Source organism: Poeciliopsis prolifica, unplaced genomic scaffold, assembly GCF_027474105.1.
Source record: "Poeciliopsis prolifica strain line A6 unplaced genomic scaffold, Auburn_PproV2 SCAFFOLD007, whole genome shotgun sequence".
Lineage (NCBI taxonomy): Eukaryota > Metazoa > Chordata > Actinopteri > Cyprinodontiformes > Poeciliidae > Poeciliopsis > Poeciliopsis prolifica.
Genome location: NW_026562382.1, coordinates 6,555,296 through 6,580,256, shown reverse-complemented (window position 1 = coordinate 6,580,256; position 24,961 = coordinate 6,555,296). Strand labels below are relative to the sequence as shown.

General features: G+C 41.3%; 4 protein-coding genes across 4 annotated transcripts; 1 reads left to right on the top strand and 3 right to left on the bottom strand.

Moving 5' to 3' along the window:
- The first annotated feature begins 1,943 nt into the window (after window positions 1-1,943).
- On the top strand, window positions 1,944-7,624 carry fhl2a (four and a half LIM domains 2a). Its single transcript, XM_055032292.1, has 6 exons — window positions 1,944-2,049; window positions 3,677-3,852; window positions 3,943-4,117; window positions 5,373-5,542; window positions 5,614-5,800; window positions 5,885-7,624. The coding sequence occupies exons 2-6, from the start codon at window positions 3,697-3,699 to the stop codon at window positions 6,034-6,036; spliced, it is 840 nt and encodes a 279-aa protein (XP_054888267.1). The 5' UTR covers window positions 1,944-2,049; window positions 3,677-3,696; the 3' UTR covers window positions 6,037-7,624.
- An 853-nt stretch (window positions 7,625-8,477) lies between these two features.
- Window positions 8,478-10,632, bottom strand: cunh2orf49 (chromosome unknown C2orf49 homolog). The gene is made up of 4 exons (XM_055032030.1): window positions 10,519-10,632; window positions 10,187-10,341; window positions 9,672-9,918; window positions 8,478-9,505 (listed from the first exon to the last, which is right to left on the bottom strand). Exons 1-4 carry the CDS (start codon window positions 10,627-10,629, stop codon window positions 9,449-9,451), a joined length of 570 nt encoding a protein of 189 aa, XP_054888005.1. The 5' UTR covers window positions 10,630-10,632; the 3' UTR covers window positions 8,478-9,448.
- A 309-nt stretch (window positions 10,633-10,941) lies between these two features.
- Window positions 10,942-16,356, bottom strand: gpr45 (G protein-coupled receptor 45). The gene is made up of 2 exons (XM_055031376.1): window positions 16,201-16,356; window positions 10,942-13,434 (listed from the first exon to the last, which is right to left on the bottom strand). The coding sequence occupies exon 2, from the start codon at window positions 13,332-13,334 to the stop codon at window positions 12,177-12,179; it is 1,158 nt and encodes a 385-aa protein (XP_054887351.1). The 5' UTR covers window positions 13,335-13,434; window positions 16,201-16,356; the 3' UTR covers window positions 10,942-12,176.
- A 5,450-nt stretch (window positions 16,357-21,806) lies between these two features.
- pou3f3a (POU class 3 homeobox 3a) lies at window positions 21,807-24,286 on the bottom strand. Its single transcript, XM_055031444.1, has one exon. It carries the CDS (start codon window positions 23,891-23,893, stop codon window positions 22,613-22,615), a length of 1,281 nt encoding a protein of 426 aa, XP_054887419.1. The 5' UTR covers window positions 23,894-24,286; the 3' UTR covers window positions 21,807-22,612.
- Between the last annotated feature and the right edge of the window lie 675 nt (window positions 24,287-24,961).

Genomic DNA, 24,961 nt, shown 5'->3' with positions numbered 1-24,961 from the left:
AAAGAGGGAAAGCAAAGGGTCATTACTTCAGCTGGGCATTAAAGCAGAGCTGTCCCTGGAGGTATTAATTTGACCAATCGAACCGGACTGAACTGAACCGATTGGCTCCCATGCCTAATTGTACAACTAATGGCAACATTTCCATAATAATCAAATGAAATCCTCCTCCAGTCGTTTCACCAGAGCTAGTACAACACGATCTTCTGTTTGAGATGCTATCATCTGACTTCAATTTTACCTACAGTACTAGACTAAACTGCACAACTTCTTGTTTGTTCCAACTGTTTGGTTCTAACCTTATCAGCATGCAGAGACACTAGCATAGTCTTTTTATGGTTGGAAATGAAGGAAATTAGAGACTTATCTAATTTAATAATTGGTAGAATTTGGACTGGATCAGTTTGTTTTCTGAAATGTTTTTTTTTTTTAAACTTGAGTGTTGTTTTTCACAAGACAGCACAAGAAACTCTTGATGCTCTGAATATACATACATACACACATATATGTATGCATATATAGATAGATAGATAGATAGATAGATAGATAGATAGATAGATAGATAGATAGATAGATAGATAGATAGATAGATAGATAGATAGATAGATAGATAGATAGATAGATAGATAGATAGATAGATAGATAGATAGATAGATAGATAGATAGATAGATAGATAGATAGATAGATAGATAGATAGATAGATAGATAGATAGATAGATAGATAGAAAGAGAGAGAGAGAGAGAGAGAGAGAGAGAGAAAGACAGACAGACAGACAGAGAGAGAGAGAGAGAGAGAGAGAGAGAGAGAGAGGAAGGTCGGGTTTGAAATGTTCAACTTCTGCCATGAAAATATTCATAGGCAGAGGGACCAAAACTTGTATTCAAGTAAGAGTACCATTGTGTCAATATATCTTTCTTTTTGAAGTGAAAACTAAATGACGAAACAGGCTCAACAAAAGAAAAAAAACAAAAAACATTCAAACTATGAAGCGTGTCTAAAAACCAGAAGTCACTCTTTAATCTAAAATGTAATTGTGTGTCTGTGACCAGTGCATTTTTGGTTGAAACTTGCTGGTAGGTAGAGTATGCACAATTGTACTCAAAGAAGAGCAGAGCGACTTTAAAATTGTGTTGCTCGAGAAGACGTGACAGCATGGTGCAGTAAAACTACCTGCAGAATTACGTACTTTTCCAAATGTTACTCAAAATAAATGTAAAGAGGTACAAGCAAAACTGAAAAGGAAAAAATATAAAAACTACAATATATGCTCTATTGTCATCATCTAGAAACGCAGATACACTTGGTGACGTCACACACATGTGGCCTCAAAATCAAAGTGGGTCCATGGTGATGCTTATTCTGAGCAAAACCTTCCCAATATACAGAGAGAGAGACTGGAAGATCATCCCCATGGAGGGTCCTGGACGGGCCCAACGTGTGAATGGGAGAGCGAAGGGTTGAACACAACAAAGCCAAAGTTTTCTAGAAACATTGAGTCTCTGTTGTCAGCAGGCCTGGATACCGTAGCCATCACACGGGGCTGTAAGACGGAGTCTCCTGTGAGGGAATGTCAGAAGACGTGGGGACAGATGAGACATCTGAGAATAGGAAATCCTCGCTAATCTGTGACATCATTGCAATCATACACGTCAAACACAACAAGTCAGCAGGGAAAAACCCCGGGAAGTGAATTACTTTACAATCCAAGGAAATTTTGAGTGAGTGAACCTCCGGTGAGGGCATGAGAGACTGAGAAGAACAACTGAGTGACCTTAAAAGGCTACGCAGTCGTGCTGGTGCCGTAGTGTGGACATGAAAAGGGGCCTCGAGGGTTATCTCTCAGAGGTGCTGCTGTATTTATAGATCATCTCAAAAAAAAAAGAAAAATAGACCCTGCCCTCATTCTACTCTCCCCCTGAGCCCCTCCCTCATTTCCAATTAGCCCATGACGGGTCGGCTAATGTAATCAGGAGTAACTGCGGCGCTCCCGGAGCTTCGTCTCTCAGTCTGCCCCAGACTCAGCACAGACACACACTCCTCACACAGGAAGGTAAGAGCCAAACTCAGCTCCTCTACTCATCCATCCATTCACCTGTCCATCCTTCTCTTCTTCTTCACTGGTCTTCATTCACCATGTCCTCCACTCTGAGGCCATGCTGCTCATCGGCATCCTCATGTGTGCTTCCCTTTCATGCTCTCCTGTTTTCCAGAGGAACAAGATCCCTAATTGTTTACCTCTGCTTCATCCCTCACTCCACTTTCCTCTCCATATTTCTGTGCAAAATAAACACTTTGAAAATCTGCCAATTGAATTTTATAGAGTTAGTTTAGGCCTTTCACTCCTGTTTTCTCCTCATCCAAGAGAAACTCTTGTTGCAAATTGAAAAGTGGTGACTTTCCTTTGATGCTATGATGCTGTTCGTGATAAACTATTACAGGGACATCTGATGTTTGGCTTTAGCATCAAATCTAGTGAGCATTGCGTGTTTAAGTTGAGTTGTTTAGTTTAGTCGCATTATGGGTTGAGTATAAATTTAAACTCAATCCTTGCAAATTAAGGTCTAAATTATTTTAACTCCATTAACCACTTTAAAGGCTGTAATTAAAGTGCTGATGTCAAACTGTGTTTAATTGAAAAGGAATGCCCTCGTGATTTGATGCTTTGGAAAAGCAACTAATCCCAGAAAAAAGCTGAAACAGCTCAGTCAGAGAATGTACAAGTTATTGAAATATTTAAAATCTGGAAGACAATTTTAAAAGTAACAATCACCGTCAATAAAACATCTGGAAGCTTGGAAAAAAAAGCAGCAACATTTTTTATTTTCTCATTTCTTTCTCTAGAATATTGTAAGTTTTTATTTCAGATTTAAAGACATTTTTTAAAAAAAAGGTCACCTTTTCTTTAGAGGCAAATAGTCACTGGAGATTAAATTCCTTGCAGTCTGCCTCCCAGATGGATGGGCATCAAAGCGGACCCCAGAACCTGACAAAACAGCTGCATGGCACGTCCAAATAGCTGCAGGTCTTATTTGTGGTCGTTCAGATTATCTTTCCGTATTTTTAGGAGTCAGATAAATCCTTATATAAGCTAGGTGAGTCGTTGTGGGAGCAGTAGACAATGAGGGAATGTGGGAGGAGTCGGGTGCGTTCGTAATGGAGAGGCACGGACGGGATTAAAGGTCTTGGTTTTGTCCAGACAAAAGATGGTCTTGCCTCCTCAATTCCAAGAGGATCCCCCAGTCGGTCACAGGTCTTGTTTTAAAACTAGAGCCAGTCATGGAGAATGAAAAAAACTGACTGGATTTGTAAGAAAAATACGTAGTATCACAGTACTAGGTAAACCCCAAGCAGCTGCCCGTGTTTTAATAGCCATTACTACGAGTGCCGCTCACAATGACCAGGGAAACAGGGGTCTGGCGCTGACAGTTGGAGATGAGGCCCTGGATGGGTCAGTACACACTTGAATAGTGGGCGTTGGTATGCAGGGAGGGCAAGTGTTGACTGTCTCTAAGCAGGGCTGATAGGAGTTATTTATATCTCTGCAACCGATCACTCTCTGCTCCTGATGCACAGAACAAAGGGAAATCTGGTAGGAAAGATTAGAGAGAAAACTGTTTTCCTTTTTTATTTGGAAAGGTCTTACAAATAAATATAGCCTGCAGTCTTTTGGTTCTCAGGTGAGTGACTCTTGGTCAAAATGACTGAGCGCTACGACTGCCACTACTGCAAGGAGTCCCTGTTTGGAAAAAAGTACGTTCTTCGAGAGGACAATCCCTACTGTGTGAAATGTTATGAGAGCCTGTATTCCAACACTTGTGAAGAGTGCAAGAAACCCATTGGCTGTAACACCAGGGTAAGTAATTGAATTGAAAAAGAAACACTACAAACATGTACAAGATGAGACTGTGTCATCTTGGCAACAACTATCTGACATTCCTTGCAGGATCTGTCCTACAAGGACCGCCACTGGCATGAGGACTGCTTCAAGTGCTTCCAGTGCAAGCGCTCCCTGGTGGACAAGCCGTTCTCCACCAAGGATGAGCAGCTTCTTTGCACCGAGTGCTACTCCAACGAGTACTCCTCCAAGTGCCATGAGTGCAAGAAAACCATCATGCCAGGTAAAAAGGAAAGCAAAGATTTTTAGATTTTCCTTTGAAGAGCTTCGATGTGACTAAAAGCAGACAAGTGGGGGACGTTTCCTGAGGGGTGGGTGGCCTGGTGTGAGCAGTGGCATTTCTAGCATAACTTCTGCCTTAGGTGAGCTCTTATTTCTGCAAGTTGAGTACTGCTTGCACTGCCCCAAAAGGTTCCATTCACCATGAAATGGACATGCATGTAAGAAATTAAAAAATTATTTGAGGCCCAAGAAACTTATGAAGAACTGACAAGATATTTTTGAGTGCCTGTTACCTTCATGATCAGGCTGAGGCGGCCTGAATGACAATAGTAGAAAGAAGGGGCCAATAATAATTCCATCGCCAGATGCATCAATAAGTCAAGTGGCATTCACACAAGAGGCAATTAAATGTTCATTTTAAATCTTTGTCCCCATTAACACATCAACACTTAAATCTGTGCCATAATCCGCTATAATGATTACCTACTGACCGGTTTCCATCCATCCATCCATTTTCTTACACCCTTGTCCCGAGTGCGGTCACATGCTTATCTCCAGCGCAACATTACTGGCGAGAGGCGGGGTAGACCCTGGACATGTCGCCAGTCTATTGCGGGGCAACACCAACCGGTTTGTCAAATGAAAAAGATATGAAAAGAAGAAGAAGAAGAAAAAAAAAACATGTCTGCTTTTCTAACTTCCCACTACTTGTGGTTCTGCTGCATAACTATCAGCTTGTACATGAACAGGAAACATTTGGAAAAACTTTCAGTTTCTGCTCATGTGTTTTTTGTTTAGTTGGCAGAATGCAAACTTTTATTGACCTTTTTTCCCCCACCTTTCAAACTCTTTTCTGTCAACACCTCTTTCTATTAAAATTATACAATTGGAAAAAAAGTTAAGAGATTACCAAGGTTCAGCCTTCCTCCAGTGTAGTTGAAATACTATTATTTCTCCATCTACAGCAGAAAGCCAAAATTTTTAAACTATAAATGAAGAAGACATAACTTTGGATTTCATCGACGTACAGGATGAACTCCAACCACTTAGTGCTGATTCAATTCTGGTTGAATTTATTTACACTATTCACAATTCAACCAGTCTTATCCAAACTGACCTGATTGTTATGAATATACCCAATTACTCTATTAGGATGAAAAGCTGCCTATTGGTGGTTCCTATAGTTCTGTCTCAGCACTGGTTCTTTGTCCATCTCTTTAACTTCCTGTTGTCTCTTCCACCTCGATTTCCTGAAGGCTCCAGGAAGATGGAGCACAAGGGCAACAGCTGGCATGAGACCTGCTTCACCTGCAAGCGGTGCCAGCAGCCAATTGGTACCAAGAGTTTCATCCCGAAGGAGAACCAAAACTTCTGTGTGCCTTGCTATGAGAAGCAGTTTGCCATGCAGTGTGTACATTGTAAGAAGGTAGGACTTCAAGCACATTTGTGTTTTTATGAAACACAAAAGGGTAATAAGATGATGCTCATTCCGATTAGCCCATCACTACTGGTGGGGTGACCTACCGTGATCAGCCCTGGCATAAGGACTGCTTCCTGTGCACCAGCTGCAAGAAGCAGTTGTCTGGCCAGAGGTTCACCTCCAGAGATGACTTTGCCTACTGTCTGAACTGCTTCTGCAACCTTTATGCCAAGAAGTGTGCCTCCTGCACCACCCCGATTAGTGGTAATCAAACAGTCCTTGCGCTAACTGGATCCAGAACTGCTTTTCTCAGGTTTCCTGAAGGTAGACTTGTTGTTTTTTCATCAGGTCTGGGAGGAAGCAAATACATCTCCTTCGAGGAGCGCCAGTGGCACAACGACTGCTTCAACTGTAAGAAGTGCTCTGTGTCCCTGGTTGGCCGTGGCTTCCTGACTGAACGGGATGACATCCTGTGCCCAGAGTGTGGCAAAGATATTTAAAAATACAAAAATACAACTAACAAATGGCAGATATTTTGAATAAGTACTATTAGACAATAAAATATATAGCATCTTTGATGTAACTATGATTGTACATTGTTTTCAGCTCTGGATTGCACACTAATTGTGTTCTTTGACTTCATGAAGCTTATTCAAAGTTACCTGTAAGTTCCTTCAAGATGAAAATGTATTTACTAATCAAGAAGCGGTAGGCATGAATGTAAAGAGTTGCATGCTAAGTAAAGCAACTGCGTTAATTTAAACTTTCATCAGTAACGTGGTCAGCATTTTGTGAGCAGTCAAACCTGATGCCAGAACACCGTGTTCCAAATTATTATGCACATTGGATTAAAGTGTCATAAAGATTACAATTTCTGTTGAGCTAGTAAACTTATAGGCCGTATTGTGTGTCAGGACTCAGGCATAATGAAGAAGGTTTCTGTTAGACAAATTCATCAGATTAAGCTGATAAAATGCCCTTACAAAGCAGCAAACAGTTATTAGAAGCTGCAGGTGCCTCTGGAACCTCAAGGTGGAGGATCCACCAGAGGCTTGTGGTGCATGAACCGACTATTCAGCCCCCCTGACCAGAGATCACAAGCAGAGACGGTCACATGAAGATTAAATTTCAAACAGACTTGTTCACTGATGACTGCTGTGCAACCCTGGATGGTTCAGATGGACGCAGTAATGGATTGGTGGTGGCTTTGGGCCCAAATCATGGGGAGAGAATCATTGGTCGGCCCCTTGACCTCAGGTATATATATGGACTTTCTGACTCATCACTTTCTTTCATTGTTCAAAAAGAAGAGTCGTGCCTTCAGCAGCAAAACCATCTTCATACTTCAAGGAATACCACCGTGTCATTGGCTGCTATGAGCATAAAAGGGGAGAAACTCCTTTGTGGTCACCATCCTCCTCTGACCTCAACCCTATTGAGAATATTTGGAGTTTCCTCAAGTAGAAGATCAGAAGGTGGAATGAAGTTCATATCAAAACAGCAGCTCTGTGAAGGTTTCTGACATCCTGTAAAGAAATTCAAGCAGAAACTCTCCACAAACTCACAAGTTCAATGGATGCAACAATTGTGCAGGTGATATCAAAGAAGGGGTCCTTTGTTAAGATGTAACTCGGTCTGTGAAGACGTTTTTGATTGAAATAGTTTTTGATTTTAATACATGTGACCACTTAATGCTGCACATTCAAATAATGACCATTTGCTGTGCATAATAATTTGGAACAGTGTATTTTGAGTTTTTTATGAAAAAAAAGAATACTGTTCTCACAGGGAGCTTTGTTCAGTACTGATTGATATTGTAACAGATCCTGACTTGAAAATTATACTGACCATCATTTACATTGACCATTTAAGAAAATCTGAGGAAATATCACTGCCATAATAATTTGGAAACGGTGTATATCAAAGTTTTTCTATTGACGTCTTTGAGAATGCCAAGTTTTTTCAAATGCAGAATTTGAACTATGCTGCGCCTTATATTTTCTTGGGAGAGAGAAAGACAGATTTTTGGTCAAAAATAAAAATAAATCAACGAAATGAATAAAATAAAAACTGACTTGTAAATTTGTTTTACCTTGAACTTTTTCAGATTTTGTTCATCCACAAATGTCACTGCATATTATTGGGATTTTATGTGGAAATGCTTTGAGAAAATTAGGTTACAAAACTATGTCCCAAGCTCAAAACATTTCAGAGCCAATGTTTAAATCACCACCTCATAATAATAATGAAAAGTAACATGATGGCTTCTCGCCTAAACTGATAGTTCAAGTAAGGAGCCAAGAAGCTCAAAGCAGCTCTGGAGGAGCTGCAGAGATCCACAGTTCCGGTGAAAAATCTGTCAAGATATATTATTAGTCAAGCGCTCAACAAATCTGGCCTTCATGGAAGAGTAACAAGAAGAAATCCAAAAGAAATCACATTTAAATTAAGCAGCAAATCATGCAGTTGATGAAGCCAAAGCATTTTAAGATGTGGGGGGGAAATTTTCTTTTTGGCCTCCAGTGGAACAGTTTAGATTGAAGCATATTAATGTTTTCAAATTACCAAGTGAAACTCCAAACCCAAATCAATTTGAAAATCTGTGGCAACGTTTGAAAATGCAAGTTGCGAGATGGATGTGGAAAAGCTGGCAGAGACACGCTGCAAAAGACTTGAAATAGGGATTCAGGCAAGTAATACTATTTTCATAGTATTATGCCTAATAAAGTATATACCCTAATAAAGCCATATTGAACATGTTTGCTCACTACTGAAAAGCATTAAAAAGATGAGTAAAAAAGTTCCTGGAGGTACTTTAGATAAAATGTAAGCAGTATATTAGTTCTTGAAAACATTTGTTGAAAATGAGTAATTATCAAGTAATTTTGTAGGACTGTTTAAGAGCTAATATAATAACATCCAAGCTGCAGGTCATTAGCAATTGATTTTGTAGCCTTTTATAATGTGCAAACAAATGACTTATAAAAAAATGAAAGGGCTTTGACAATAATATTTGATTTCAGAATATAACAGTAGGTCATGTGCTGTAAATTTTACAATAAATGTATATGAAATAATTGAGACAAAACCAACAAACCTTCAAGACTGAAGTCAACAAAGAGGTCTGTTGAGATTTTATTTTAAAAAACTGTTTCTACAAATGCTGAAAACATTTTTTGCTGTAATGAACTTTGTCTACATCAAAGACATCTGTTGCAAAGGGAAATTATTCTAATCAATAAATACAGCTTTACAGGGATCTAAGCCCGAGTCAGTTTATGTTCAATATACAAAAGTAGTCATAAATTTCCCAAACCTTCTGCTTGATGCCCATTTAACCCTGGATCTTGATCAATCAAGGATTTTGGAAATACCACTAAATAAAACCTTGATCTTACTAGAATTACAGCAACAAACTGAAAAGCATCCATAGGTTGCCAAATGACATTGATTCAATTGCTACACTACGTGGTGATTAGGGTAACAAATCTGTATCAGTGGGACATCAATATGTCTATCCATATCAAAGTGTAGGAGTCTTCTGAATTTTTTATAAACCAGAAAAAATCACATTTTCATCAAATACTGTTGAAAGCATCAACAGTCATTCTAATTAAATTAAAAAAACAAAACAAGATGACAGATGCTGGCAATGAGGACAAAAAGGGCACTTGAGGCTGCAAAAAGCAACCAGGCAGATCCTGACTTCACCAAGCAGGGTTGATCTCCTGAGCGTCTCTGTCCACCATAAATAAGAATATTAAAGGGGTTCTTGTGTACGTCTAAAAAAAAACCACTCATTCCATCTTTTAGTTGGAAAACTGTAATTGTGAGAGGTTAGGTTGTGAGAGGTAAAGGACATGATGGGGTGAGATTTACGGATGAGTCTGAGCTGCCATGCTGGGTCAGATGTCATGGCCACGTTATGTGTTGGATCTTTTTTTTCACCTCTGGAAATTTTAGAGCACCCTGAAAAGACAAGAGAAAAATTAATCATAACACTTGATCGTTGCTATAGTTTTAAAAAAAAAACAATATTTGTTCATCTTCTTTTTGGGAAAACTCCTTAAGCTGTTATAGTACAATATTGTGAATTGATTTTAAGGATTTCCAGTCGATCAGAGAAACTTCCTACCGAGTCGCCTGCGTCCCGTTTGAGGTTTGCGGTTTCAGAGCTGTGATGGGTGGATGAGGAAGACGACGATGAAGTGCCTGAGAGTTTACGGATGGGGTTGGAAAGATGTGCAGAAGGAGGAGGTTTTAGTCTGTCTGTGACTGCGGCTTTCGGACCCTCGGGTTTCTTCACTTTCAGCGGGCCCGACTGAGAGGACTTCCCGTCGAACACAATCAGTGGCCTTTTCCTGTGTTGGTCATTGCAGGAGCTGGAAACACGACAAAAAATATCCAGCAGATGTTCAGTGTGTAAAGAATTCAGCTCCGTCAAAGATACACACATCTGCAAAGGAATGAATAAATACTCAGGTCAGAACTGTTTATTTCATTTTGTGGATTTGAAATGACACAAGGATAAAATATACTTAAAATATGCAAGAGCTCCTTGGGAGTAAAGTAGCCTAGCAAGAAATGTATCCTTCAGCTAAAATCCACCAATGTCCTGCAGCCTTAAGAGTGAACCTTGACCTTTCTGACCTGTGTCCAGCGGCTGTCTGTCTCCCCTGGCTCTTCTGCATCCTCCGTCCCCAGCGGTTGTTGGGTAAAGTCCTCTGCGGCAGCGGGATGACATGCCGCAGGTAGAGCTCTGTCAGCTGGTCCCTGTCTTCACAGGCTCTGGTGCTGACATTTCTCTGGCTCAGAACAAAGAAAACCTCCGAGTCCAACATAAAATTCACACAACACGCACTGAGAGAGTTAAAAGTAAAACAGCCCTACTGTTTAGCTGACAAGCTAAAATTTCAACATTCTTCTTTTTTTTCCCACTATCAAAGGATTCCTTTCGCATCACTCTTCAACTTTTAACTCACCTCCTTTAAAATGAGCTGCATAAAATCCTGAGACAGAAGCTCAGGGTGAAGTAGGAGGTCAGGATCTGAGGTCGCAACACTCTGTTTGTTTCGTCCTGTGGCTGCAGCCATTGTTGCTACTCTTCTTCTCTGAGGGTTTATCTGCGACGGCTTCTCCTTTGCAATCCTGCACTGCCACCTGCTGGACACAACAGGCTCTTTCTGCTGTGTGTTTCAGAAGGATGTTTTTTTCTTTCTTTCTTAATTTCTTGGGAAATTCCTACATTTTATGATAAACGAAACTCTCTAAAGAATCATTCGAGAAAGGCACTAGCTCCTTGAGGGTAAAGTAGCCACAGAAGATGGATGAACGCATAGACGGATGGACAAAGGCCTCGACTATGTTTTTTTTCCTATGGAAACAAAAAACCCACACACTTAGTGGAACTTCATACATAAAAATCTTTAATAACCTTGCTTTGCCTTTCAAAAAATTTGAAATTAATCTCAACAAACATTTAAAACTGACAAAACAAGTTTCATATTACAAAATTCTGCTCTTCTTGGTATTTGTTAGTTTTTTTTTTTTTACATTTATACTGCCTGATTTGTCTGTAACCCCTTCATTTTTACACATCTGAAAACAAAAGTATTTTTCCCCCAATTATTTGTTTCAGGACAATAGGTTACAGCGTGCAGCAGACAGGTCAGACCAGGAGCTCACAAAGGAAGATGAAAAACAGGTGAAACTTCTGTAATAATCTGCAAACTAAGCATATATTTACTTATGGAAACAAACAGTAGACAATATACTGCACATGATGTTTACAGAAGATGTGATGTTTTTCTTCTATTTCATTTTTTACCATTTTGTGCACGGAAAGGACACACTGGCTCAGTGCCATATAAGATTGTTCACACCATTGTTACAACCCAGAACTTTTACATGTTTTATTGAGATCTTATGTGTTTGGCCAACACAAAGTAGCACATAATTGTGTAGTGGAAGGAAAATGATACATAGTTTTAAAGATAAAATGAGAAGTGAATAAATGGGGTGGGATAAGCTAAACAAAATTACCCCAAGCTTTCAGCATCTCACTGAGCACTACGTAATCCATCATCTTAAAACAGTGTAGTACAACATCAAGCTTATCAAGACATAGGAAGGTGTTTTACATTCTATGCACTTCCACCCCATTGTAAAACATGGTAGTGGCAGTATTCTGTTGTGGGAAGGTTTTTCTTCAGCAGGGAGAACTAATCTGGTCAGAGTTGATTGGAACAGTGATGGAGTTAAATAAGGGACAATCGTGGAAGAAAACCAGATGGAGGCTGTAATGTCATGAGCTGAAGCTTTTCCTACCAGCAGATGCGTCAAGACTTCAGAATAAATGTTTACACACCTTCTCCAGGTGGGAGACTTTGCTTAAAATTAGCTTGCATAAAATGATGGGAACAAATGTCGTCCTCTGACGTATGCGCTACTTTGTGCTGGAGTACGCACATGAGTTTATGGTTGCAAACGCAACTAATGTGAAAAAATTCAAGAGATTATGTTGAAATGGAGTGTACATTATTGAATCTATGTTTTGTGGTATATTGCTTTAAAACACACTTCCTGTTGTGGGGGAGCATTTAAAACATGACAACATCTAGCAGAAGGGTCAGTTGCTGTTTCACACAGCAGACTGAGTCTCGCTGCACACATAAATGTTGCTGGGCCTCACTCTCCTGTGGCTCCTGCCTGGCATTCGGGGACACAGCCTGCAGCTTTTGGGGATGAACTCCTGACAGGCCTCCCTGAACTTGCGGATCCTCCAGCAGTAGATGACGGGGTTGAACACCGTCTTCAGGTAGCTGAGCCACAGAGCGCCGATGCTCACCGGGTAGAAGATGGGGCTGTAATAGAACTGCCGGCTGAACACGGCCAACAGGCTGACCACGGTGTGGGGCAGCCAACACACGGAGAAACCCACGAAGAGGATGAGGATGGTGGTGAAGGCTCGGGTCTTGAAGCTCATGTCCACCTTGATGTGAGGCGGCCGCTGCAGCCCGGTGAGCCTCATCTTGCTGACCTGGCTGAGGGCGGGCAGACAGGAACGCTCGCTGGTGTGGTTGTGGATGCGCAGGGTGTTGCGGCGCACTGTGTTTAGGATGCACATGTACGAGTACAGCATGACAGCAAACGGTACAAAGAACACGGCCACAGCCAGGAGCACCGTGTACCCCCGGTCTGCCATCGACTCGCTGTACCCCAGCACGCACTGCGGCGCCCAGGTGCCCCCGATCCCTGCTGCACCTGTCCTCCACCCGACCACAGACGGCAGGGACACGCACAGGCTCAGCACCCAGGAACCTGCTATCAGCACTTTGGCCCTATGTGGGGTCAGCTTGTCCTGCCGTTGCACAATGATGAGAAATCGGTCCACGCTGATGATGAGGAGGATGGACACCCCTTCCAGAACGAAGAGCCAGTACAGCATGATGGAGGCTCGGCAGAAGCCACTCCCAAAGCTCCAGTCGGCGGTAGCCACAGTGACAGCGGTGAAGGGCATGCAGAGCAGCGAGAGCATTATGTCAGAGAAAGCCAATGTGGCCAGCAGGAGATTGATAGCTGAGCGCATGGCGGGCTTCTGGTAGACGATCAAGCAAACGATTGCATTGCCGAGGAAACCAATAGTTATCATGAAGATCATAATGGCCGCCAGTGTCACCCGGAGAGTGACCGATATGAGAGCAGGCGACGCTTCCGGAGGGAGAGTTTCTGCCGGCTGCTCCACGTCTGGCTCCAAGAGGTCACAGTCGTCCAGCAGGCTTTCGTTACAAAAAGCCATGGCAGCTTTTATCAGGCACAATCAACCCAGGGGAAGAAGAACATAGCTGGCTGGATACTGTCACTCTGAACAGTTTACCAACTGAGGTTTCTGGAAAAACCTGGAACAGGAAGACAAGAATAGAAAACTTTGTGATTTTGTAAAGTGAATGCAGTGTTTTTCTGAAGTACGTTAATATTTTTTAGATTTTGTCATGCGCAACTGTAGACTTTTGAGAAAAGAAAGGAGAGGAAAGTAAGCTTTTTATACAGTTTTGCAAATAGAACGTTTTAAAATTTGATTCATCCCCTTATTCTGTGGTACCCCTGAATAAAATCCAGCTCAACTATCTGCCATCAGAGGTGAGCTAATCAGTAAATGGAATAACTCCAGCAATGTTCTTATACAACTCTGACTAGCTTCTTTTTACCTGCTAAATTAAAGAATCCACTCAGCATGATGCTGCCATTGCTTTGTTTCACTGATGCACCACAGACAGCATTTTGAATGTAGACCACAAAGTTGAGTTTTGATCTTGTCGATGTTAGCTGTGTTCTCTAAATGGCTTAGAGTGAACGACAAATGAGACAACTTAAGGCTTTCTTTTTTTAAGAAAGGACTTTATCTTTCCACATTTCTATAATGCACGGCACATTGTGGAATAGTTCATGCAATAGTTCTTCATTGTTTTGCAGCCCTTTCCACCTGAGTTGTGGATCTCTGTTGCTCCTCCAGAATTGCATTCAATCTGCTGACTGCTTCTCTGACCACTGCTCTCTTGATCTTTAGATAGGTGGACGGCTATCTCTAAATTGGTTTGCATTTGTGCCAGATGTTTAACAATCTGTGCAAAGAACCAAAGATCAAAGTTGATAGAAAGGATCTTCAGAAGCTTCATGATCTGCGGACAGTTTGTGGAAGAATGGATCAAAAGTAATTTCTTGTGATGCTTGTAACTAGTTTCTCCATAAAGATGTCTTGAAGTTTTTTGTTACCAATAAAAGGCCATGTGTTCAATTACTCCATATGTCCTTCAATTTCTTTTTCTTATTTATACATTCATTTGAGGACAAATGTTGTATATGTGGGTTATTTGTGTTGCCACCAACATCTGGCATGAATTTCATGTCAGTGGAAATGCTTCAAAAATATTCACTGAGAAAAGCGTTGACGATTCAATACTGCTTTTACCCGCCGCTTACAGGCCTGCGAAACAGAGAAATGTGTCGCAGAGCTCAGTCCACAGTAGTTGATGATTAACTGCCAAGTGGTCATCATCAGAGTTTCACACTAGTAGAAATACACACATTTACAGCCCACCCACGGTGTAGTCAGCTGTCATCCTAATCCACTCTCCTTCTAGGTTGCCTGATTGGATAATGACGATGCAGCTTTCTTAAGTCAGAGGCATGTGAGTCACGCCTGAGTGTGTGGCGACTCTCAGCACGATAAGACGTTTATTACACTTTAACTGTCATGGTAGTTAGGGCTCTGTTCTGTTTTAGCCTTTATATTTAAAGGAACCGTATTTTCTTTATTTGGCAACACTTCAAGATGGCTGCTGTATGTCTTCAGTGTTTTGGCAAAACTAACAGTGACACCCCATCTAAACATGTTAACTATTACTTAAAAATGATTTCAAAATGACTTACTTATTTTTTGTTGCTCTATTTTAGATTGAAATACTGGAAAGTATTGAAAATATATTTTAATTTTATGTTGTCAAACTAATTTTCAAAGTTCAAGTGGGAGCAATGTGGACATTTATATACATTTTAGAAGCCAACATTATATGAATTCTTAATTGCACTGTCATCCAGCTGCAGTTTATATTTCAATGCAAAGTAGTTGAAATCTTTCCAGACATGAAACCTTTGAAAATGTGGATATAAGCAAACCAGGACGGAGTACATTCCCTTATGCATGGCACCTCTGCTGAAGATATAAAACATTAAAAATGATCTCTGGCTATCTTTATAACTGGAGTGTGAGTATATTTTTGTTGTCAAAATGTCCAAAGTGAGATAAAGCTACTGGAGTATAGCAAATGAATTTATTTCAAGTATTTTAAACATAAAGCATCGCAATCCAATTTAGCAGATCAACACTGACATTAACTCATTTGATGTAAGTTGTATTATTCTATAAAAGTTTTATAACTTCAGTATATTTGTAATGTCTTGCATAAATGTAGATTAAAATCAGAATCTAACAAATCAATCAGAATCCTAACATTTCGAAAAATAAAAGAAAATAAAAGAAAAAGCAATTGCAGAAGAAAAAAACAGCAAACAAAGTAAATCATCTTTGTAGGTCATTAATCCGCCTTTCAAGTCACTGCACAGTGATGCTGGCTGTTGCCATGGAAACAAGGTTCAGCCGCTCCATGGCAACAAGCAGCTCTCGCTGTCATTGTTGCACAGCTGTCAATAAGAAAAGCTCATGATCTGCCTGTCTGCGCAGACAGAGGAGGACGACGGGTCCCCGCATGAATCCAGGTGTGAATAAACAGCAGCGTCTCATCCGCTGCGGGGTCACAGTTTCAGGTGTGGTCAGACCTGCAGCAGCTCTGCTGCGAGAACGGCTGTAGTCTGAGATAGAGCCGCGAATTTATTCATTTTCATGCAGATTTTAAGTCATTTCGCCCCCACCGGATGTTCCCAACATTCCCCCTCTATTTAAGTTTTTTTTTGTTTTTGTTTTGACTCAGCTCGGTCCACTCGGGCTGCACAGCGTATTCTCAGCTCGACACGCCAATATGGATTTCTCCCGCAGATGATTTACTCTGTGGTTTGTTTGTTTTTTCCTACGGAAACCGAAGCGGAGAGAGCGTCCTCTTAAGAGAATCAACTAAAAATCTCTTCAAATGCCACCCAGACCGACTCACCTGACACAAGAGGTGTGAGGGTAGAAGAGGAGTCGTTCCCGTGCCTCTCATCCGGCGCATGCCAGCGTTGTTATGAGGAGATGTCACATTGCAACATTTCCCTGCCGGATCGATCGTGCAGCCATCGTGCCGCCCGTGGGCGCTGCTGACGCCAGAGGAGCAGGTGGTCTCCGAGTTAAAGGAGCAGTCAGGCAGGAAACAGGATCTTCCTCGCGATGATCCCTCTGATGGGCAACTTCGCAATGCTGCATCACTTGCTCCCGACAAGCGTGTTCAACAAAGATGAAAAATAATGACTTTGTCATTCTGTTTATTTTTCTTTGCTTTATGTAATCAACTTTAAAGTAGGTTGAATTGGAACAGAACGTTCTGCCACAGAATTGAAGTCTGGACTTTGACTGGACCATATGTTTCTCAAGCTGTGGACAGCACCTCAGAGAGTTTTGAAGAAAGTTTTTGTATTAGTTATGTGCTGGGACACTTCTGTTGACTTCAAGCTAAATTTTGCCTTCATCCAGTTGCATTTGCTTATTGATGTCCTCAGGCTGCAGTCAGCCAGTCGAACTGTACACAATAATAAAGTATTTCTATCCATTGTTATTTTCAGTAAAGACGTTTATTTAAGATAGTGCTACTTGGAGACCTTAACATTTGCTTTATTGGTGCTTGTATAAAATTTGAGGTGAAATAAGGAGTTCAAATATTTCGTTAAAGCTCTGACTTTACGTTATGGTTATTGTTCTACTCAGACTCAAAAAACACTTTGCAACTTCTCAAAGGATTTTTTTTTTTCTATTTCCATTCATCCTCCCAATAATCTTGAACAGATTGCCTGTTCTTCCTGAAAAAAGACAACCCACCTCAAGATGCTGCCATTCCTATGTTACACAGACAATGGTGCGTTCAGGGTGTGTTTCCTGTAAACATTCTGCATCAAGGTCGAAACTTTCAGCTGTATCTCATCCAACCAGAGCCTCTTTGTCTGCATGTTTGTTATGTCCTATTTAGACTTTCTTTTATTAATTGTCCTCTCTTTCAGTAAAGATCAGATTAAACAAGCAAACACCTGGCAAGCAGAGTTATAGTGATCGACCTATGGGCAGATGTAGAGGAAAAGTTAAGTTCTTTATAGAAAGACATGTAGCTGAAATGTTAGAATAATTGTATTATATTTTTTCTAATGTCCATTAAATGTGTTAAATTAATCATAAAAACAGCATTTTTTAAAAAAGAGAAGTCCTTCTGGTGATTTTTCAGTTCTGAATGAATCACATATTCATTGCGTAACTCATCAACATGACTCATCTAGATTAGCTTCACAACTGAGAAACAAATCCAGTTTTTTTCCAAAGGTAATTTATTTGTGTTTTTCCACTTAAATTGGGAAATTGGTTTGCTTGTTCTAAATTAATTTCATTATCGCCCTTCGTGTCATCAAAAGTATTGTTTTGCTTTATTTATTTTTGTTGAAGGTAAATGGGTTTGTTTTTGTTCTTATCCTTTTTTTATTACTATTTTTTTTTACCCAGAACCATTAATAAAACTCACATGCGTTGTTAAGTCTCTCCAGAAGATGGCACTATTTCCCTATTGCTAACTCCCTTCTTGTCAAGCTATTCTGCATTGTACTATATGTTCAGGTAATATTTGAATTACTGCATGCTTTTAACTTATATATTTAATCTCTGTTTACATTAATAAAAAATAAATACCCTGTTTTCCTTCAGATCTTATTGATTTTTAATTGAATGCCAAAAGACAGTAGAACCTCCCCTTCATGCACAGGTTTTCCACAAATATTTTAGTTTTTGCAATAGATATCTGCTGTGCTCAGACAGAAACAGCCACGTTTAGTCACTTAACATGCAGGCCGATATTCTTTCAAATGGCATGCTTGTCTAAATTGGCATCGTGCCCATGTACTGAACATGCCCATCAAACGAGTTCCACTCCAGCGGTCTGGCACATGCATGCTTGTCACGTTCGGTGGCAGCCACACAACAAAGCTTGCTGGAAAGACAATTCATTTCCCCGTCCGTCGTTCCACAGATGTTTGCTTTAATTCCTTCCTGATTGGGAGACTTTGGTAGCTGCTCCATCAATCAGCGAAGAAAAAGCAAACACAAGCAAAGTGAAAAATCTCTTTTGATCAGAACCTTCAGACGGGAGAGGACACTGAGTTGTGTTCAGGGTTCTTTTTTTTTTTTTAAAAAAGAGGGAAAAGTCAGACTCTTTAAAATGCACTCGCACGCACCGAATAGGGGCACTTTTTAGGATCTTCTGATTCCAGGAAATCATTACTCACCTCATGAGTTTCTGTTCTTTTCTGTAGAACCCGCAGTGTGTTAATCAGTGCTAGACGTGGTGGTTAACATATCTCCCTGTTGTAAAAAATAATTAACACAGAGCAGTGGGGTTTGATAATGTTCAAACTGGATTGAAACAGTTGTAGATTGGGGGCTTCGCCGCTGTTAAATGATTAGTTTGATGCAGGTGCAGGTGTTAGTCAGCTGAATGTGTGGCTGTGCTGCAAACTGTGAGACACAAACAACAACTATTAAAGAGGGGGATTAATCTAGCAGTAATTGCTTCATGTAAAGCACCTCTGAACAAGGCTTTAAGAGCAATTATGAGCAATCATATTAGTAGTTACAACTGCAAGGAGGTAATAACATCCTCGGTGTGGAACTGCAATCACCACATGGCTCAGAGACGCAGGAAACAATAATCTATTGATGAATGATGTCACTTTTGAGCTGAGCACAATTTGATTCCTCATATGAACGTTGCATGTTTTATATTTATATGTGAGCCTTTTCTGAGCCTGTTCTGTTGATTGAGGAGTTTGTACGTTCTGTAGCATCATCAGCTCGTCCTCTCCAAATCCCAGCATTGATATTCACTGAGCGACGTGTGATGACAAAACCCTTTAAACATCTTTTTATCCCCCAATTCCAGACTTATCTCCTATCTTTGCATCGTCAGGCTTTGAGGGGATCACAACACAATCCTACAAGCGTGTATTATACCTCCATTTTCTACTTGCTGCTAAGAGGGAAGCTGTCATGTTAAAAGGCAAAGGATAGACGTTGACCATTAACACTGTGACCGAGGACGCTACTAAAATGTGCAATGGTCTTTCTTTTTTACTTGGTTTTATCGAAAAATATTTGTGAAAGGTCAGAAAATGTCAAGTTGTGTGAAGTTGCATCAAAGTTTTAGTTTAAGTTTGACTGCTAATGTCTCAGGAATGAAATATCATTGCAATAATGGATTTAATGAGTCTGTTTGCAAAATAACTCATTTAAAAATTATCTGTAAAAGAAGACGAAAATTAAACGTTTTATCAAATGTGACAGAAAAGAAAATATACAAGAGAAGTGTCAGAAATGCAAAACAAGGAGACCATCCGTCCACTTTTTATGCCCGTTTATTCTTTCAGGGTCACAAGAGGTCATGGTACATGGTTGCCAAAAACACAAAATATTAAAATATGTTGAAGCAAAAATGTAGAACTGGATAAAATTTCAAAAAAAAGAACAGTAACTAAGTTGCCAAAAATACCAAGCAAAATATTGGCTGAAGACAGCAAAAGCAACCAAACCGATTCCATGAACCAAAGCAAGACAACAAAGATCAAACACTGCTACAGGTTATTCAGGAAATTGTGAAAAATTAAACTATTTTCTCTTACTGAAACAAAACAGAAGAAATACAGCATAAGCAAAAGAAGAAAGAAACTCAGGCTTAATAAAACAAAAACAAAAAAAGAGGCAGAATATGCAAATTATAACTAATATGCAATCAGTGTGTCATAAAACAAAACTTTATAACTCAACATGGCAAAACAAAAATATGGAAGCTGTTTGGTAATGAAAAATACAAATCACCAAAAGGAAAAAAAAAAACAAAAAATTTTAAAAATACTGAGGAAAACAGAACAACAAACAAATTCAAGTAAATAAACCAAAAATGAACAATGTATTTTTATTGTAAAATTAAACATTTCCAAAGAATTTAAAGCATCTTTTTTAAACAAATCAGAAACTGTACTGGACACAAAATGCAAACAGGCTAAAAGAAATAATTACAAAAATAAGAAAACAAATAAAGTTAGCACACTTTTGATGATGTCAGCAAAAATAGGAAGCCCACCTGTCACATAAGTACAATAACAGAAGTGCAATTAACAGAAAGTTAAGCTCCCATCAAAAACTATATTTAAATTAAATTATATGTTGTTGTGTTTTTGTCTTTAAAGTGTTTGGTTTTTCTTTTTTTTTTTTTGCAATATTTCTAAAACATACCCTGAAACACATTTTTTGCGTTTTTTTTTTCTGAAAAATTGTCAGGGAAAAGGTTGTATTCCTTCTGCTCCCAAATAGTTTAAATATTGCTGCTGTGTTTTGTTGAAAAAGAAGAAAAAAAAAACCTTCTGAAGCTTTGTTCCACTTTGATTTTCGCTCTGTTTTCACAGTGCAGCGTTTTTGGTTTTTCTGGTTGCAGTTTGTCCAAAGTCTCTCCAGACTTTTCCTGACACGCTGCCAGCTGCCCGGCGAGGACACACAAACGAACACCTTGTACAGTTTCTGCCGTCTGCTTGGGTGTTTTGACAAATCTACGAGACAAGCTACTCCAGCGGTAAAAGATATAAAAAAGTGATTTCATTATGGACTGACAGCTCCCGAAGAGAAAAATAAAAATAGAAATCATGTGTATAAGGCAGTGCTTTGTTTGCATGCCAGTATAGACAGTGATTAAAAGTGATGCATTAACTTCCTGGTTTGTTGTTTACCTCCCAGCAGCTACAGTAGCAGCAAACCTTTGACCTCTCGCAAGGGGTCAGATAACCTCTGTGACTTTTTCCATGGCTTGTCCCCCTTACCTTCAGCGTCCCCAGATGTCCAACATCGTCTCATTGGTCATTGTGATATTTAGAGACAAAGAGATGAAATTACAGGCTGTTTGTCAGCCCTGGCTCACTCGGCTCTCATCTCCCCAAACCCATCATCCGTGGCAAAAGATCCGCTTGCTGCCTCGTGTCACTCCATCTCGCCGTCACCTTGGCAACTGCTGCCGAGGTGAACCGCCATCTGGGATAGCCGACCTCATCCGCTGGCTGATTTCCACAGAGCTGCAGTCCACAGCGCTGCCACACCGGCTGGTCTGATGTGCGGTTTATCACCCCACGAACGGGCTCATTAGCTGATCCGTGATCAGTTCAGCCACTCTTGATGGGGTCAGAGGGGCTCTGACAGAAACATGAGGCAAATTGTTCAGATTTGTGCTCAGTGTGAGAGCAAACTCGTTTGTTTTAACAAATTTGGGGTGCTGATCTTCCTTAGATCCTCTGTTTCTACGTCAGGCTTCCTCCGTAAATGAGGAGTCCTAAAAAAAATGCCCTTCGTTGCCTCTTTTTCTCACCCACAAAACCAGCACATGTCTTAAAATAAAAGGACTTTATGTTGATTGCCCTGCTCCTATACGCGAAAATATCTGTAGGTTACCCCACAAAAAATATAGACCAATCAAGGCTCTTTTTTTTTTTTAGCCCTTAAATGGCCACAAAAATCACAGGTCACGTCTTAGTGGATCAAAGCCTAAGCCAAGATGATGCTGATGAGATTTGTGAGCATGTGAATGTAAGAACAAATGATGATCATCTCATATATTAACATGGTTTTGTGTCAAATTTATTAAATTATTGGTCTTCCATGAAAATAGACACATAGGGAAAAATAAATAGGCTGAATCTTTACACAGGAGCACACAGCAGACCTTACATACAGTTTGGGGAATTTGTGCTAAATTCTTACTGAATAAAAGGAGTGTTCAACTACACTTGTTTTTTTGTTTTTTGTTTTTTTGTCATTTTCATGTCACAACTTAATTCCACTTATACACAACACAAAATATGAACGGGAGGCGATTAAATTATTATTGCTGGCTTGCAAAAACTATTCATGAACAAAGTGAATAAAACAAATGTCTTTCTTTCAGGTCTGACAGGATGGACATGAAATTCTACAGGATCACAAATAAAACTTGTATTTTGCACAATTTAGGAAAAATGTTTCACTTTTTGTCTTCGTGTTTGTGTAACTTTATATTTAAAGTACTTTATTCTTGCTTTTGTGCAGATTCTAGATTAGCGTTAATATTTTTGTCCCAGAGACAGTATTACAGATAAATACCAAACAAACAAAAAAGTAGACTTCTTCTCTTTTTTCTTTTTCTTTTTTCTTCTGGAATGAACACATACAGAAAAACACTAAAACTGTTGATGGATTGATGATATATATATATATATAGCCTATATAAAAAACTTCTTCACAAATTCTGGTGAGTCAGGAAACGTTTTCCCTCCTCTTTGCTCTCAGTTTCTTGCCTTCACAGTTCGTCCTGGCTGTTTTCACGTGTCGCTGTACATCCTCTTGCACTCTATGGAAGGAGACGGCGTGTCCGGACCGATGCTCCCCACCTGAGAATACGCGTCCTCCGGGGTGCGCGGCAGTCCAGGCGGCGTCATGCGCTTCTCCTTCTGCCTGCGGTTGCAGAACCAGACCCGGACCACCTCCTTCTCCAGCTGCAGCGTGTCCGCCAGGGAGTTGATCTCCTGCGCGGACGGCTTAGGACACTTGAGGAAATGGCTCTCCAGCGCGCCTTTTACGCTCACCTCGATGGACGTGCGCTTCTTCCTCTTCCTCCCCTGCGTGGCGATCTTGTCGATGCTGGTCGGGCTCCCGGTCGTGGAGTCGGCCTCCTCCAGCCATTTGTTGAGCAGGGGCTTCAGTTTGCACATGTTTTTGAAGCTCAGCTGGAGCGCCTCGAACCTGCAGATGGTGGTCTGGGAGAACACGTTGCCGTACAGCGTCCCCAAAGCTAAGCCCACGTCCGCCTGGGTGAAGCCCAGCTTGATCCGACGTTGCTTAAACTGTTTGGCGAAATGCTCCAGGTCGTCCGACGTCGGCGTGTCCTCGTCGGACTGCGGGTCGTGGCCCATTCCGTGGTGCTGGTGATGGTGCGTGTGGTGGTTGTGGCTCTGGTGGTGATGGTGGTGGTGGTCCAGCTCAGGGGAGTCCCCGCGCAGCAGCCCCGAGTGAGCGAGGCTCTGCCCGGTGTGAGAGCTCAGCATCCCGTTGACTGTAAATCCTGAAGGTTGGGAGTAAACCAGAGACTGTTGCTGCTGCTGCTGCTGCTGCTGCTGCCCCTCGCTGATGCTGCCGATGTGCGCCGCGGAGCTTCCTCCCCAGCTTCCCGCGTGCGCCTGATGAGCTCCCAGATGCGGGGACCTGTGGTGCAGAGCGGAGCCCGAGTGCAGGTCATCCCTGTTCCGCTTCACCTCCGGCGGCTGGGAGCTGGGGGGCCACGGGGAGCCTGTCTCTGCTGCTGCAGCGGCCGCCGCTGCCGCCGCTGCTGCGGCCGCTGCGTGAGGCAACGATGTCACCCACTGGTGGGCATGGCTCAGCATGTGTCCGCCGTTGCTCGCCACCATGGCTCCATGCATGAAATCTGCACTCTGCACCATCTTAACCGATGGGTCCCCTCTGTATCCGCCGGACACCGTGGTCACGGCGGTGGTGCCCGGCTGCATTCCAGCACCTCTCCGGTCAGAGTGCACGATGGGGCCGGATAGAATCCTGCTGCTGGCCAAATACGGACTGGAGGTGGCTGCTGCCATCCCCCAAGGCATAAATCTGCAGATGTGTCTCACCTTTAGGTCTGGTCTTGCTTTGCTTTAATCCATAAAAAATACTCTAATACGTCTCGGCGCTATGAAAAAGCACCAAACACTCCATTTTTTTTCCAAAAGAAAAAGAAAATGTTCAGCTTTTCATAAAGTTTACTTCCCTGTGTATTCCCGAGAGTTTGACAACTTTCTTGAGTCCCAGAATCCAGGCAGGGCGTAAATCCACTGTGCAGGTGATGAGAAGAGAGAGACAAAAAAAAAACAACTGTTTCTTTGATCCGTTCCAAGCAGACGATCTTTTATCATGAGATTAAATAACCTTGAAGTGATACGAATTAAAATTGCAAAACTGAAATTGTTCCTCACTCTCCTTTTGAATCTGCGGTGCGTCTTCTATCAAGAGCCACGGAGACGGATTGTGAGTTTACTCCGTGCCAGGGCTGCGTTTTGCTCCCTCCATCTCCGCCCAATTACAACAGCAGCGCTGCGCAGAGCCCCCCCCCCCTCCCCCACCACCACTGCTCCCCCCGCTGATTGGACGCTCTGCTGAAAGAGAAGTTTGTGTGTTTATATGGTCGATGCTTGGAGTTCCGGCTTTCAGGTACAGATGCGACAATTTGACGGTGGGGAAAAAGTATAAACACACACACAGACACAAAAACCCGCGTTTAGTGATGGAATAGAACAAGAAAGAGAAGTTTTTTTTTTCTTTTAAATTAATTTACAATATTTATTTGTAGCCTATATACAATTATTATTTGCTCGACAGTGCATTCATGTAATTTGGAGCAGCCTGGGCTCGAATCGAAACTATCAGATTCGGGTAAAAAAAACCCAAAAACAAACAAAAAAGAAGGTGTTCGCGCTCATCTCTCATATTGCCCCCCCCATCCCCCTTATGCATGTTGTAACCTTGAGGTGCGCGCATGCTGAAACATTTGCTCTTTTTTTTTCTAACAACACAAACCACTGCCTGGGTGTAAACACGCAAACTCAGTCATAAAGTGGGGGATTTGGTTCCGCCGGGTTGCCTCGATTTTCACAGGGCGCCAAAGAGAAAACAGAAGAAAT

What these genes read in the sequence shown, in the direction of transcription:
- fhl2a (XM_055032292.1), top strand. Translation starts at nt 3,697, where the DNA reads ATGACTGAGCGCTACGACTGCCACTACTGCAAGGAGTCCCTGTTTGGA. An exon ending in CAAGAAAACCATCATGCCAG is followed by an intron (nt 4,118 to 5,372) that starts GTAAAAAGGAAA and finishes GATTTCCTGAAG; the next exon opens with GCTCCAGGAAGATGGAGCAC. An exon ending in CTGCACCACCCCGATTAGTG is followed by an intron (nt 5,801 to 5,884) that starts GTAATCAAACAG and finishes TTTTTTCATCAG; the next exon opens with GTCTGGGAGGAAGCAAATAC.
- cunh2orf49 (XM_055032030.1), bottom strand. Translation starts at nt 10,629, where the DNA reads ATGGCTGCAGCCACAGGACGAAACAAACAGAGTGTTGCGACCTCAGAT. An exon ending in TGCAGCTCATTTTAAAGGAG is followed by an intron (nt 10,342 to 10,518) that starts GTGAGTTAAAAG and finishes GTTCTGAGCCAG; the next exon opens with AGAAATGTCAGCACCAGAGC. An exon ending in CAGACAGCCGCTGGACACAG is followed by an intron (nt 9,919 to 10,186) that starts GTCAGAAAGGTC and finishes TCGTGTTTCCAG; the next exon opens with CTCCTGCAATGACCAACACA.
- gpr45 (XM_055031376.1), bottom strand. Translation starts at nt 13,334, where the DNA reads ATGGCTTTTTGTAACGAAAGCCTGCTGGACGACTGTGACCTCTTGGAG.
- pou3f3a (XM_055031444.1), bottom strand. Translation starts at nt 23,893, where the DNA reads ATGCCTTGGGGGATGGCAGCAGCCACCTCCAGTCCGTATTTGGCCAGC.